At 38.7% G+C, this 16,438-nt stretch overlaps 1 protein-coding gene across 1 annotated transcript; it reads left to right on the forward strand.

Annotated features, from left to right (window-relative positions):
* Positions 1 to 5,116: 5,116 nt before the first annotated feature.
* Positions 5,117 to 11,159, forward strand: LOC140819119 (uncharacterized). Its single transcript, XM_073179130.1, has 7 exons — positions 5,117 to 5,281; positions 5,814 to 7,729; positions 7,819 to 8,439; positions 9,148 to 9,385; positions 9,539 to 10,122; positions 10,281 to 10,485; positions 10,576 to 11,159. Exons 2-7 carry the CDS (start codon positions 6,470 to 6,472, stop codon positions 11,157 to 11,159), a joined length of 3,492 nt encoding a protein of 1,163 aa, XP_073035231.1. The 5' UTR covers positions 5,117 to 5,281; positions 5,814 to 6,469.
* Positions 11,160 to 16,438: the final 5,279 nt, after the last annotated feature.

The following is a 16,438-nucleotide window of genomic DNA, read 5'->3' on the forward strand; positions in this document are numbered from 1 at the left end:
AGTTTCGGTCGAGATCCTCGGCTGAACATCTCCTGTCGCTCGGACGGTCAAAAGTTGCTCGCTAGGGCGAAGAACTTTCGGCCCTCACAAATTATACATGCGCGCTCGGGCGGTGCTTTTCTGCCGCTCGGGCGCGAGATGTTCGGCCTAACATCTTGAGATGTTCGGTTCAACATCTTGGCTTAACATAAACCAACGCCCGGCTTAGTCATTTGAGTTCCTATGACTTCCATTACGTCAATTAATCAACGTCTGATTAAAATGATTAAATCTCGGGCATTACATTTCTCCCCCTCTTAGATCTGAGTTCGTCCTCGAACTCACAACAATCAATTCAGATATATCAGGAGAATTGCGTACAGAGTTTAAACCAAAACTCAAATATCTGATTCCAATCTGGAATAAGAATTCACGAAGTATAATGCCATAATACCCCTTAAACTAGTTCTGACAAAATCAATCTCATCATACTGGCTATACAACATCCATATAAACCAATCTATAGCTTATCACATATCAGTATCATCAGCTGTTAACAAATCTGTTTACCTCAAACAAGGACATATATAGTCTTCAACTTCAAATACCAATCGTCATCATCCGACGTTGGTTTCTTAAATCTTCCATTCTGAACTATTTTAATAGCTATTGTCATATAGCAATTCATACAATGACAATAAGTCATAACCACTAGTGCTAACATCCAGCACTAAAACTGTACCAAAATCTTCTAATGTCTGGATAATACATTCTGACTGTCTATCAATCTGTGAACAATCTAAGAGAGAGTTCTTGATATACTCTGTCACAAGTACAAAGTCAATCAAAACCACAATCTGATATATTCTATCTCAACATTCTGTTGATTCTGATCATTCCTCTGACATCAATCTGTGTCATCTGGTTCTGTTTGTACGTTATCTGGTACAAACCGATAGATATAGATTGAACAATCTGTCAATCACAATCATATCATATTTCAATCTGGAGAAAATGGCGGTAATTTCATTACGAAAGCCATAGAAATGTACTCCCATTTCTATTCAGAAATATACATATTCTGTAATAATCTTCTGATCTCGATCTTTCTGTTTTCTTCTGTTAGCAATTCAGACATATCAGTACAATTTCTGCCAACATTTCGGTACAAATTCTGTCACAAGTGATTTAATCTGTCTATATCAAAACTGTTTGTTATCCGAATGAAAACTGAATCCATCACTGTGCATATCTGACACTACCTGTGATATCTGATTCAAACTATTCGGCACAAACAATCAGTTAATAATATAAAGTAAAGAAGAAATACCTACCTGGTATTCGGCTCTGATTCTCAATGTCAATTCTGTTATACAATTCTGAAATATTTTGACATATGCTGATTTTATTTCTGAACTGCTGTAACTCTTGAAACTAATTCTGATACAACTGAACTGTATATAATCTCAACGGTTCATAATAATCTGTATCACAAACGGATTCAAAACAACAGTAATATCCCATCAGATACCAATATCAGTAACCTATACCGACCTAGTGAGTTCAGGGAACTCATAAAACAACAATTTCTGGTCAATATCTTCATGTCATTCTGATCAACTGTTATATCTTATCTGCAAATAAAATATGCTCTCCAAAACAATATAAGATGTCTCAAATACTGATTTAGAACAATATTAATATGCAAGCAGATATAAAGCAACAGTCGAATAAGATAACCTGCCCAATCAGACAATATAAAGTTCTGATATTTCTGACTTTTCTGAAATTTCTGATCATTCTGACATCGATTTCTTGCTCTGTCACTGATCACCATCTCAAATGCATCAAAATCAATCTGTATACTAACTTCAGATATTACCTACTCTGAATACAATCTGTTTCAAGCGGAATTATTATCTGAATAATTTCTGTATACAATAATCATCGTTCTTTGAATATTCAACAAAATCGTCAAATATTCCATTTAATCAATCAGATGCTGTTAATATATCAAATATCATAGATATAACAAGCATAAAATCATCAGAATGTCCCTGAATCTAAGAGTTAGCAATCTGTACCCTTCTATTAGTCTTCAATATCATTCTGTACTGAATTTTAGTATATAACCATTATCTGGTATCGATTCAATTCTGAAATCTACCTTTCTGATATCAAACACATCTGAAATCTTATCTAGGCAAATATCAATCAATCCTTCCGTAACTAACAAAACATATACCCTTTTAAAGCCCTTGATACAAGGAGTTCAAAACCGAAATCGAAACTAAATTCGGATGGCTAAATCGTGAGATATCTAACTTTGAAGCTTGAAAACCTTTAGAAGTTCTCGGTTCTGCCCACTGGGAAATGAAGAAGAAGATGACTCATGCAAATATATATATACTAGGCCACATGTCACGTTGAGAATGAGAGTGGATTTCTCGGAGGTATCACCGTGGGTGCGGTAATGTAAGGAGCGCGGGTGCGCTGAGCTCTCGGCAGGACTTTTTATTTTTCACAAGTGATGACCGCGGGTGCGGTCATGTAAATACCGCGGGCGCGGTGTCTGTTCGCACAATTTCACCACCTTTCTGTCCACGCACCGCGGGTGCGGTGTCTACAAGCACCGCGGGTGCGGTGTGACTTCGAATTACAATGGCATAATTCTACATTTTAAGCCAAACTTCTTCATCTCCTATTTCTTATCTCTATGCACATTGCTCATAGCATATCTATCAATTCAGAATGATCACTCAGTGTTCTGGGCATTACATTACAACTTCAGTTTGTCTATCCGTTTGAGGATGACACGTAGTAGATTACAACTTTATTGTGCAAAGTTTAGCCCATAAAGTATTCCAAAAAAAGAATCCCTCCCCTTCTTAGTCCTAGGATACCCCAAAATAAAGTCTATATAAATGTCAGTCCAAGTTCTTTTTAAGAATAGCACGCAAAAGTGTTCCCAAAGTTCTATTGACAACTTCAGTTTGTCCATCCGTTTGAAGATGACAAGTAGTAGATTACAACTTTATTGTGCAAAGTTTAGCCCATAAAGTAATACATAAATAGAATCTCTCCCCTTCTTAGTCCTAGGCAACCACAAAATAAAGTCCATAGAAATGTCAGTCCAAGTTCTTTTTAAGAATAGCACGCAAAAGTGTTCCCAAAGTTCTATTGTGTAATGCCCGAGATTTAATATTTTAATCAGACATTAATTAAGTGACATGATCGAGGTTAGACGAAATCAAATGACGAAGCCGGGCGTCATCGCATTGTTAGCCAAGAAATTGGGACAGAACCTTCGGCGCTCGAGCGGCAGAAAGTTACCGCCCGAGCGCCAATGCAATATAAGAGCACCCTTGGGCAGTGAGTCTGGCGCCCGAGCGGTAGTTTTTGACCGCTCGAGCGCCAGTGGTGGGCAAGATAATCACCCGGACAGTATGTTCGGCGCCCGAGCGGTACATTTCAACCGCTCGAGCGCCACCCGGAAATCATGAAATGTGCCACGTTTAGTAAACATGCACGGTAAGTATATATATATATATATATATATATATATATATATATATATATATATATATACCTACGGTTCTTTCTTCAGAAGGAAGAAAGAAAATGGAAACGAAGGGAAACGCCGGTATAAATTGAATCTTGTGAGAAATCCGTCCGTCTGTTTTTAAATCCGACTTCAGTACTGTGTTCCTGGCAACACAGGCTACATTTGGACGTAAGTTTTGTTACGTTTAGACATGGTTTGAATTTATGATATCGTCAGAATTGAATATGATTCAGATATAGTGTTTCTGCTACTGTAAACATTATAGAATTGAAGTCAGATTAAAGAACAGATTGTTTCTGTAATTGTTATGATTTTCGAAAGATATTGACTGAGATTTTGATATCAGAATTGTGTATTACTGATTGTGAATATACCGATATTCAGATTATGAGTTCTGGGATTATAATTGGGATGTTCAGATTGACGGGGTTATTCAGATTGTATGAGTATGTCGTCGAATCATCAGTTGATTTAGATTAATCAGATTCAGATATGATTTCGATTAGATTGTGATATTATTGATATGAATCAGATTGTATCTTGTTCAGACATTGATCAGATTGTATACTGAATTGAGTATTGATCAGAACAGGTTGTATATTGAGTTATTCACTGATACAGCGCATTCGATATTGTCATTTCAGATTGGATATGAACAGAGTGGAATACAGGTGATCGTCTTCGTCAGACAGGGACGACAAAGGTATAATTCATGTGATATTCGGGAAGCATAACTCAAATTAGATTAATTTGAGTTTCCCGATAAAATCACATACTAGATTATTGTTTATATTGTTACCTGATTATGCTTTGATTATAAAATTGTATTCAAGCATGTAAGATAATTGTGATATTCAGTTATGAATATGATTATGCTTTGTTTACAGATTGTTATTCATTGCAGTTAAGATAGGAAAGTCTTGACAGCCATTGTCAGACTTCTAGACGTTCGGTGTATCTCAACTTAGGAGTAGCCATTACTCCTATTGCCAGCCGTCGATACAGCTCGGACCGAAGTCTAGGAGTAAGACGTACAGTCGCCCCGAGTGGTTGTGTGAGGCCCAATAACTAAAATGGCCCAGCCCATTTCATTTAAATATATATATCCAACCCATTTGTTAGAGAAAATCAGATCGCTCAAAATCCATAAGGCTCTTCCCCAGCTTTGCCCGTCGTTTTTCCTCCTCTTCTGCAGCAAGCGTGCATCGTTCCCTTCGGTCAGAAATTTTGTGCAGTAGGTTAGCACTTTTCTTCCCTCAACCTATTAGCTTCTTCCTTGCCTTGTATCGGAAGGTTACGAGATCGATCGGCTTGATTTCTGGCAGCTAGACGCGTGAGCTTCGATCGGTTTTAGGTAAGCTTTTGTCTTCGAATTTTGGTTGTTCTTGGTGTATTAGTTTATAAAAGTGAAGAATTGAGCTTTTTCCCTAAATTCCAGCTAGGTTTCCGGCGTGAACAGTGTTTCCGGCGACATTTCCGGCGAACCATCTTCGCGAGATTACCGTTGTGTTTTAGCTTCGTTTCTTGAGGTATTAAGTTTGGAATCCAGATTTTTGATCGAGTTATATAGGCTGCCCGGATTTCGAATTTTAACCGAGACGATTTATTTTGGTTTAGTCGTTTGGTATGCATTGTATTGAAGTGTATAGAGAATTTATATTGTAGGTTGTATCGTTGGACGAGTTTCATTCGATAGCCTTTAAGAATTTACCGTGGTATTGTAAGTTGTAATTTGAGGTACGCTCAAACCTATATTATTATGACGGTTATATTGGCGTGTAAGAATATTTGGTGAATGTTAATTGCTATTATGTGCATTGAATGTTTATTCTGTTGCATTCATGCATAAATTGTATTGGCATAACATATTGAGCCTTGACTCCTTTGACGGCTATTTATGTTGATCTTGTTGAGATATATTGAGTCATCAGAGGGACGAGTGGGTTAGGATTAGCCACATTCCCAGATGACAGCTAGGGACGAGCGACTTAGCTACTCGCATTTCCGATGCTACGTGCATGGACGAGCGGCGATTTGATGCTGCATTCCTGGCACGGGTGGCCACTGTTACTGTTGATGATGCTATTCGTTTGGACTCCATTTGGTATCCATTATTCCGTTGTTACCATTCATGATGCATCACATAGCATTGCATTTACTTGATATTATTACATGTCTTTTATTTATGTCATGATTTTACTGGTTTGTCGTACTGGGGTCCGACCCCTGTTTTCTTTTGATGTTGTGGTTGTTTTTGATGCCATAACAGGTCACTCCAGGGGTTTTGACGCGTCTGGTGTAGCGTCAGCGAGTGGAACCCAGTAGTCAGTCGGTTTGTGTCAGAGTTCCCAGATATTTATATATTATACCGGTTTGATACATTTGCCAGGAAGATGCCCTGTGTAGCTGTATGGTGATGTCTTTATGTGGTTTAGATTTTATTTGTGGTTTGTTTTGTCTAGTCCTGGCCAGTGCGGCTGTAGGATATTTGTTTGGTTGGGTGTGAACTTGACGTTATTTTCGAGCGTATATTACTGTTGTTGTGTTTTGAAATTTTTGGGATGTCCTACTTACGGGGAGGTCATGCCGAAATTTCTGTAGGCCCAAATGAACGTTTTTAAACTCGTTTTCGCTGTTTACACCATTTAATCCTTGTTGTTTGGTAATTAAATATTAATTAGAGCACGGGCCCTGACAGTTTGGTATCAGAGCGTAACTGGGATACGCTCGAATTAGAGTCTAGGACACTCGAGTTTAGACACAAATAAAATGATTGTGCATGTGTTTGATTATTTGCTCTTAATTGTTTCTATGTTTTGAATTAATTGTATCAGCATGACTAGAGTGTATTTGTTTAAGTTTATGCTTTTATACTCAACCGATTATTTTGTTTCTGGCTGTGGATTAAATACCTGTGTCTTGTAGATGGCACCTGGGCGGAAGAGTAGAAAAGGAAAGGAAGTTGTTCAGGAGTCTGAAGCTCCTAACGTTAGAGGACTGAACGAGACTGACTGGGGAAGACGAGGTCGTCGTCCTCGGGGTGAAGCACAAAATGTGAATGTTGATCGTGAAGTGGATCAATTAACGAGAGGAATGGGTGAAATGGAACTTGTGATATCTCGATTTCAGAATATGCGTCCTCCTCGATTCTTCGGGAATGAAGATGGCGAGAAAGCTATAGCGTGGCTAAAGAGTATGAAGCGTTTGTTCAATATGTTGGAGTACACCCCCGATTTGCAGCTTAAGTTGGCCATTTGTCAATTAAAGGATCGAGCCCAGTTGTGGTGGGAAACTACTGAGGATGCTTTGAAGGAATCAGGTGAAAGAGTTACTTGGGATGTGTTTTGTGCTCAGTTTGCTCGAGAGTATTCACCGCCTTCTTATTATTCGGCCAAGGAAGCTGAGTTTAATAGATTGACTCAGGGAAATATGACTGTTGTGGAGTATGCCTCTCAATTCTCAGCGCTTCTTTCCTATGTTCCTCATGTTGCTAGCAGCGATCGGAACAAGCTATCGCATTTTATGCAAGGATTGAATCGAACCATTTGCACTTTGGTAGTAGCTGGAGCACCTATTAATTATGCCGATGCCGTTGAGAAAGCAAAGAATGTGGAAGCGAGTCTACTTTTGGCAGAACCACAGTCAGTTCATCCAGGTTTTCCTCAGAGTTTCGGAGGCGACGTGCCGATGCCAGTTGGTGCACCACTATACCCATCTTTATTGCCGTATCAGCCTTCGCAGCCTTATCAGCAACCAAAGCAGCAAAGCTTTAAGACCAAAGGAAAACAATTCAAGAAAGAGACTCGTAGCAGTTCTTCTAGTTCCGGCAGTCAGCGTGGAAGCTCAGTTGGGTCCCCAGGTGGAGTATTTTGTGATCGTTGTGGTGGTAAGCATTTCAGTACTCAGTGTACGGGAGTTCAGGGATCTTGTAATATTTTTGGGCAAGTTGGACATTATGCTAGAGTATGTCCGAATGCACCAAGACAACAATTTCAGCAACCTCAGTTTGGTCAAGGTTTTAAAGGACAAGCAACTAGGCCTTTTGTTCCTACTCAGTCTGTTCAGCAGTCTAGCTATCCTCAGCCTAGAGTTCCGGTTCAGCAACGTTTCCCAGGGCCACAGCAGGCTCGAGTTCATGCCTTAACCCAGGATCAAGTTCAAGATGCACCGGGCGAGTTATTGCAGGTATCTGCCTTATTTTTAATCATCCTTCGCGCATATTGATAGACACAGGAGCATCACATTCATTTGTATCTGTTGTATTTGTTGATGAGCATGAGATTGCTACTACTCCGTTGATAGATACTGTGTCAGTTTCTACTCCTGCCGGTGTATGTTTGATGTCCCATGAGATAATTCTGAATTGTGTGATTAGATTCGATGATAATATTATGATAACAAATCTCATCAAGCTAGATATGTCTGACTTCGACTGTATTTTGGGAATGGATACTCTGTCTAATTATCGAGCTACCGTTGATTGTTTCCATGGAGTTGTCAGATTCAGACCGTATTATGGCAGTAAATGGAATTTTTACGGTAGTGATTCTCAATCACGTATTCCATTAGTGTCAGCAATGGAAATGTTCAGACTTTTGTCAACAGGAAATGAAGGATTCATGATCTATGCAGTCGACGCAACTCAGAGAGAAAGATTAGAAGTTTCAGATATTCCTGTTGTCAAGGAATTCCCTGATGTATTTCTCGATGAAATTCCTGGATTTCCACCCCAGAGGGAAATTGATTTTAGCATTGAGTTGGTGTCCGGGACAAATCCTATTTCTAGAGCACCATACCGTTTGGCTCCAGCGGAGTTGAAAGAACTCAAAGAGCAATTACAGGACTTACTGGAAAAAGGCTATATTAGACCAAGCATGTCACCTTGGGGAGCTCCAGTATTGTTTGTCAAGAAGAAAGACGGAACGTTGAGAATGTGCATTGATTACAGGCAGTTGAACAAAGCTACTGTGAAGAATAAATATCCTCTGCCGCGTATCGATGATTTGTTTGATCAGTTGCAAGGTACGTCAGTTTATTCAAAGATTGATCTTCATTCTGGCTACCATCAGCTCCGAGTTCGAGAGGAAGATGTGCCGATGACAGCATTTCGAACGCGTTATGGGCATTATGAATTTCTAGTTATGCCTTTTGGATTGACTAATGCTCCTGCAGTTTTTATGGATTTGATGAATCGTGTTTTTCGAGAATTTATAGACAGATTTGTTATTGTCTTCATAGATGACATTCTGATTTATTCGAAGAAAAGGAAGGAGCATCGAGAACATTTAAGGTTAGTCCTCCAGACACTCAGAGCAGCGCAATTGTATGCAAAATTTTCTAAATGTTAATTCTGGCTGGACAGAGTAGTATTTCTGGGTCATGTTACATCAGCTCAAGGAGTATCAGTGGATCCTAGTAAAGTGGAAGCTGTTATCAATTGGCCAACACCGACGAATATTTCCGATATTCGCAGTTTCTTGGGATTGGCAGGATATTATAGGCTTTTCATTGAAGGATTTTCTATTATAGCAAGGCCTATGACTCAATTAACGCAAAAAGATCGACGTTTTGTGTGGACTGATGAATGTGAGTCGAGTTTTCAGACTTTGAAGGAAAAGTTGACAACAGCTCCAGTGCTAGCTTTGCCATCAGGCTCAGGTGGATATGTTGTTTGTTCAGATGCATCTCTAAATGGACTTGGTTGTGTTCTAATGCAAAATGGACGAGTGATTGCATATGCTTCTCGTCAGTTGAAGCCGCATGAGACCCGATATCCAGTGCATGACTTAGAGTTGGCTGCCATTGTTTTTGCATTGAAGTTATGGCGTCATTATTTGTACGGTGAGCAGTTTGTGATTTATTCGGATCACAAGAGTCTTAAATATCTTTTCTCGCAGCCTGACTTGAACATGAGACAGCGTCGATGGATGGAATTGCTTAAAGACTTTGATTGTGAGATTCAGTATCAACCAGGTTGATTGAATCTTGTTGCAGATGCTCTCAGCCGGAAAGTTCAGAATGCTATGCTGACATCTTTGACTATCTCTAAAGTTCACGAGCACTTGGGAACTTCAGGATGGACTTATCAAATCAGTGGAGATTACTTTATAGTGTCATCTATTCAAGTCGAGCCACAGATTTTGTCCAGGATCAAAGCAGCACAGAAGACCGATCCGCATATTCATAGATTGAAAGAATTGTCTCGAACAGGTCAGACAGAAAAGTTTAGTGTTGCCTCAGATGGTAGTCCGCGTTTTAATGGTAGACTTTTGGTTCCAAATTTGATAGATCTGAAAGAAGCCATACTAAAGGAAGCACATTGTAGTCGACACAGTATTCACCCAGGAATTCGAAAGATGTATCATACCTTGAGAGCTCATTATTGGTGGGAAGGTATGAAGAAAGATATCTCTCATTTTGTGGCTAAATGTTTAACGTGTCAACAAGTTAAAGCCGAGAGAATGAGACCTGGTGGAATGTTACATAGTCTTGAAGTGCCACAGTGGAACTGGGAGCACATTGCTATGGATTTTGTGACTCATTTGCCTCGTTATAACCGGGGTTGTGATGCGATTTGGGTAATTGTTGATAGATTGTCTAAATCAGCTCATTTTATTCCGTATGATCGTACTTGTACTTATATGAAAATGGGAAACTGTACATTGATCATATAGTGAGATTGCATGGTGTGCCAGTAACCATAGTATCTGATCGTGATCCAAGATTTGCTTCGAAGTTTTGGGGAAGTCTGCAATCAGCTTTGGGTTCAAAGTTGGCTATGAGCACTGCCTATCATCCACAGACGGATGGTCAGTCAGAAAGAACCATCCAGACTCTAGAGGATATGTTACGAGCAGCAGTGATGGATTTCAAAGGTGGTTGGCAAGAATCACTGTCTTTGGTTGAATTCTCTTACAATAATAGTTTTCAGGCAACAATCGGTATGGCACCATTTGAAGCTTTGTATGGAAGAAAGTGCAGATCGCCGATATGTTGGGAAGATGTAGGAGAAAGACATATGTCAAAACCAGAATTTATTCAAGAAATGAAAGATAAAGTTGAATTGATCAGGAAAAGGATGAAAGCAGCCCAGGATCGTCAAGCCAGTTATGCTAATAAAAGGCGTAGACCTTTAGAATTCCAAGTGGGCGATTATGTTTTCTTGAAAGTATCACCATTCCGGGGTACTATGAGATTTGGACATAAAGGGAAGTTAGCTCCGCGTTATATTGGTCCGTATATGATTATTGAGAGGATTGGCACATTGGCTTATCGTTTGGATTTGCCGCAGAGTTTGTCTTTGATACATAATGTGTTTCATGTATCTATGTTGCGGAAGTATGAGCCAGATCCGTCTCATATCTTGAATGTCGAGGATGTGGAGTTAGACAGTTCCCTTAGCTATGTTGAACATCCAGTGCAGATTTTGGACCGCAAGGAAAGACAACTCAGAAGCAAGACGATTCCATTGGTTCTGGTACAATGGAGTAGGCATGGAAGAGAAGAATCTACATGGGAATTAGAGGCAAAGATGCGACAAGAATGGCCTCATTTGTTTGAGAATGTAATGAATTACGCGATGTATTCTGAATTTCCTATGTATTATCCGTCGTGATGTTGTGGATATCAGTGTTGTATTTGTTAGATTTCGAGGACGAAATCTTTTATTAGTGGGGGAGAATGTGAGGCCCAATAACTAAAATGGCCCAGCCCATTTCATTTAAATATATATATCCAACCCATTTGTTAGAGAAAATCAGATCGCTCAAAATCCAGAAGGCTCTTCCCCAGCTTTGCCCGTCGTTTTTCCTCCTCTTCTGCAGCAAGCGTGCATCGTTCCCTTCGGTCAGAAATTTTGTGCAGTAGGTTAGCACTTTTCTTCCCTCAACCTATTAGCTTCTTCCTTGCCATGTATCGGAAGGTTACGTGTTCGATCGGCTTGATTTCTGGCAGCTAGACGCGTGAGCTTCGATCGGTTTTAGGTAAGCTTTTGGCTTCGAATTTTTGTTGTTCTTGGTGTATTAGTTTATAAAAGTGAAGAATTGAGCTTTTTCCCTAAATTCCAGCTAGGTTTCCTGCGTGAACAGTGTTTCCGGCGACATTTCCGGCGAACCATCTTCGCGAGATTAACGTTGTGTTTTAGCTTCGTTTCTTGAGGTATTAAGTTTGGAATCCAGATTTTTGATCGAGTTATATAGGCTGCCCGGATTTCGAATTTTAACCGAGACGATTTATTTTGGTTTAGTCGTTTGGTATGCATTGTATTGAAGTGTATAGCGAATTTATATTGTAGGTTGTATCGTTGGACGAGTTTCATTCGATAGCCTTTAAGAATTTACCGTGGTATTGTAAGTTGTAATTTGAGGTACGCTCAAACCTATATTATTATGACGGTTATATTGGCGTGTAAGAATATTTGGTGAATGTTAATTGCTATTATGTGCATTGAATGTTTATTCTATTGCATTCATGCATAAATTGTATTGGCATAACATATTGAGCCTTGACTCCTTTGACGACTATTTATGTTGATCCTGTTGAGATATATTGAGTAATCAGAGGGACGAGTGGGTTAGGATTAGCCACATTCCCAGATGACAGCTAGGGACGAGCGACTTAGCTACTCGCATTCCCGATGCTACGTGCATGGACGAGCGGCGATTTGATGCTGCATTCCTGGCACGGGTGGCCACTGTTACTGTTGATGATGCTATTCGTTTGGACTCCATTTGGTATCCATTATTCCGTTGTTACCATTCATGCATCACATAGCATTGCATTTACTTGATATTATTACATGTCTTTTATTTACGTCATGATTTTACTGGTTTGTCGTACTGGGGTCCGACCCCTGTTTTCTTTTGATGTTGTGGTTGTTTTTGATGCCATAACAGGTCACTCCAGGGGTTTTGACGCGTCTGGTGGAGCGTCAGCGAGTGGAACCCAGTAGTCAGTCGGTTTGTGTCAGAGTTCCCAGATATTTATATATTATACTGGTTTGATACATTTGCCAGGGAGATGCCCTGTGTAGCTGTATGGTGATGTCTTTATGTGGTTTAGATTTTATTTGTGGTTTGTTGTGTCTAGTCCTGGCCAGTGCGGCTGTAGGATATTTGTTTGGTTGGGTGTGAACTTGACGTTATTTTCGAGCGTATATTACTGTTGTTGTGTTTTGAAATTTTTGGGATGTCCTACTTACGGGGAGGTCATGCCGAAATTTCTGTAGGCCCAAATGAACGTTTTTAAACTCGTTTTCGCTGTTTACACCATTTAATCCTTGTTGTTTGGTAATTAAATATTAATTAGAGCACGGGCCCTGACAGGTTGGGTAGGTGACAGCCAGTGACGTCTTATTCACACCGGGATCCCTAGAGTTATAGTGGAGTCGAGTCTGGACATGATTTGACTTGAACTGCATGCGTTTATGGATGTGGTTTCATAGACTATGAAACCCATTATTATTGCTTTCAGTCATGATAGCATGTGTTTATGATTTGATTTAAATTGCATGTGTATCTGTATTGAGTTGCATGCTTATTTTAGTAGATTTCATAGATTATGAAATCTATTACTTTAAATATATTCATGACAGCATGTTTTATGATTTAGATTGTTTATATACATTCTTACCATGTTTTATACTGGGATTTATTCTCACCGGAGTTATCCGGCTGTTGTCTTGTTTTGTATGTGTGCATGACAACAGGTGGGGCAGGATCGGGGTCGAGAAGACGAATTTAGCGTGGTGATTCTGGACTTACTGTAGATTTGATTTTAATACTCTAAATTAGTATTTGAACCTTAGATTTAGGTTGTACAGTATTGTACTTTTACACTGAAATGTAGTTTTATACAGATATGTATAATATGTAGATGCCATTACCTTCCGCACTTGTATTTTAAAAAAAAAAATTTTAGACCCTGTTTATCAGAACTGATAATTAAATCCCAAAGATGATTAATAAGAAAGATTAGCGTCCGGGTCCCCACAACAGGTGGTATCAGAGCGATAGATCCTTTAGATTGAGATAGTCAGAGTTGATAGTTCCTTTAGACTGAGATAGAAGAGAATGAGCGGGGTAGATTGAATTTTCTTTCCTTGCATGTGATTGCTAGCATGAGAATTATTTCAATGTTGACTTACATTGGGTGTGCTAGCATGATTTATTGCTTTCCCTATTACATGTTGTTGGTTATCTGAGTTGATTACAGCATGTAATTACTAAGCCTGGATCAGAACCGAGTCTCAATCAGAGGTATATGATCAGAGGAAGGCTGAGACAGATTATACAGACTGTATATTGATTGTTTGACATTCAGATATACCGCCTCGGATATTTCCAGAAAGGGGTAGTACTTCGTCTGAACAGCTAGATGCATCAGAAGCTCAACTAGAAGAAAAGATGAAAGAATTTGAATTATTACAGCCGCCGATTCTGAGTGGTACCCAGACATCTGAAGATTGTCAGAACTGGTTTGATGATATAGAAATCTTGTTTGATTTACTTGATTGTACAGATGAACAGAGGGTTAAAATGGTGCATTACCAGTTACGAGAAGCCGCCAGGAGTTGGTGGATTACCAGTAGAAGAATGTGGGCACAGAGAGGTACAGTGATTTCGTGGGAAATATTCAGAACTGAATTCTATCGAAGATTTTTCCCAGTTTCGTACCGAGAGGATAAGAAATTAGAGTTTGAGAATTTGAGCCAAGGGCAGCTGAATATTGACTAATATGCTGCTAAATTCTCTACTCTACTGCATTTTGCTCCTCAGATAGCTGGAAATGATGAAGCTGTAGTGAATCAGTTCATCAGAGGATTGAATTCGGAGGTAGTTGCATTTATGAATTTGCAGCGACCTTACCATTTTGCTGACATCCTGAGTAGAGCGAAGAGAGCAGAGGCGAGTCTGATTAGACAATTGACAAGGTTGTGTGTGAAGCCACCTCAAAGAAAGCAATCCCCTCTTCTAATTGAGCGTGGCAGTACAAGTGGAAAGCAAGATTTGCTGAAAGCTCGAAAGAAGCCATTAAAAAAGTTGGGAAGTGGTTCCTCTAGCTCAAGTGGTTCCAGTCCAAGTCATACTGATGTCTATTGTAGGACTTGCGGAGGGAGACATTCCTCATAGCAATGCCAAGGAGTGCTTGGTAGATGCAATATCTGTAAACAGCTGGGGCATTTTGCTAAAGTTTGTCCCCAGAGACGGTTCCGAAGATCTTAGGGAACATAGTTTAATTGAAAACACAGATATAGAATTCATAACAGGTACTATTCTTTATGATTCTATTGCATATGTATTGATATATACTAATGCATTTTTTAAGAATATCTTTGACTGAGTTGCATGGAGATATGCTGTATCTGTTGGGGTTGTATGTACTGTAGTATTGATGTCCTTGCTTGTTGAGGAAATGTTGATATCAGAGATTTCTGTAGAATATTGTATACTACAGTAAGATGAGAATGAAATAGAAATAGATTATGATGTACTTATGTTTCTGATTTGAACGCATTATTGATATATATATGATGAACAAGTACAGAACTATTATAGATTCCAGTTATGAAAGTATAAGATTCAGACCAGATATGGCTGAAGAATAGAGATTTCACAGTAAGGATTCTAGATTTAGAATTCCTTTGATACCTGTATTGTCTATGACTCGATTGATACAGAAAGGAACAGATGGTATCCTTATGTATTCTGTAGATCTACTGAAATCGAGCCTAACATTGACAGATTTGCCAGTGATGTACGAGTTGGCAGATGTTTGCCTAGATAAGATTTTAGATTTGCTTTACATCAGAAAGATAGATTTCAGATTTGAATTAAAATCAGACATTGATTTTATGTTAGATTTAGTACAGAATGATACAGAATGAATTAAAAGAATTGAAAGATCAGTAGAAGAGTACCGATCAGGAGTACATCTGATTTCGTGATACTCTTTGGCATGTGTCAGTATATTCAGAGATGTTCTAATGATTCTATGCTTGGTATATCTATGATGTATGGATATATTGCAGCATTTGATTGATTATGTTGAATATTTAAAGACTGTGTTAAATATTCAGAGAACAGTGATTATTGTATACAGAAATGGATCAGGTATGAATCCGGTATGCAGTTATTGATACAGTGGTTATTCAGAATATACAGTATCTGAAGATTGATTGATTTAGACAGTTAAGACAGAAAGATCAGGAATGTCAGAAATGGCAGAAATGTATTTTATCTGATTGGCAGATTATTTTTTTTCGACTGTTGCTTTATATCTGCTGAGTATTGTATTTTTCTAAATCAGTATTTGAGACCTCTTATATTGTTTAGGGAGCATATTTTATTTGCAGATGAGATATACCAGTTGATCAGAATGACATGAAGATATTTCTTAGAAATCCTTATTTTATGAGTTCATCGAACTCACTAGATCTGTATAGGATATTGATATTTTGTCTCTGAATTGATATTACTGTTGTTCTGAATCTGTTTGTGATACAGATTGTTATGAACCGTTGAGATTATATACAGTTCAATTGTATCAGAATTAATTTCGAGAGTTACAGCAGTTCAGAAATGAAATCAGAATGTGTCAGAATGTTTCAGAATTGTATAACAGAATTGATATTGAAAATCAGAGCCGAATACCAGGTAGGTATTTCTTCCTTAATTTCTTATATTAACTAATTGGTTGGTACCGAATAGTTTGAATCAGATATCACAGATAGTGTCAGACATGCACAGTGATGGATTCAGTTTTCATTCGGATAGCAGACAGTTTTGATATAAACAGGTTAAATCAGTTAGAACAGAATTTGTACAGAAATGTTGGTAGAAATCATACTGATAAGTCTGAATCGCTAACAGAAAAAGACAGAAAGATAGAAATCAG

Source organism: Primulina eburnea, chromosome 18 (assembly GCF_022965805.1).
Source record: "Primulina eburnea isolate SZY01 chromosome 18, ASM2296580v1, whole genome shotgun sequence".
NCBI classification, from domain to species: Eukaryota; Viridiplantae; Streptophyta; class Magnoliopsida; order Lamiales; family Gesneriaceae; genus Primulina; species Primulina eburnea.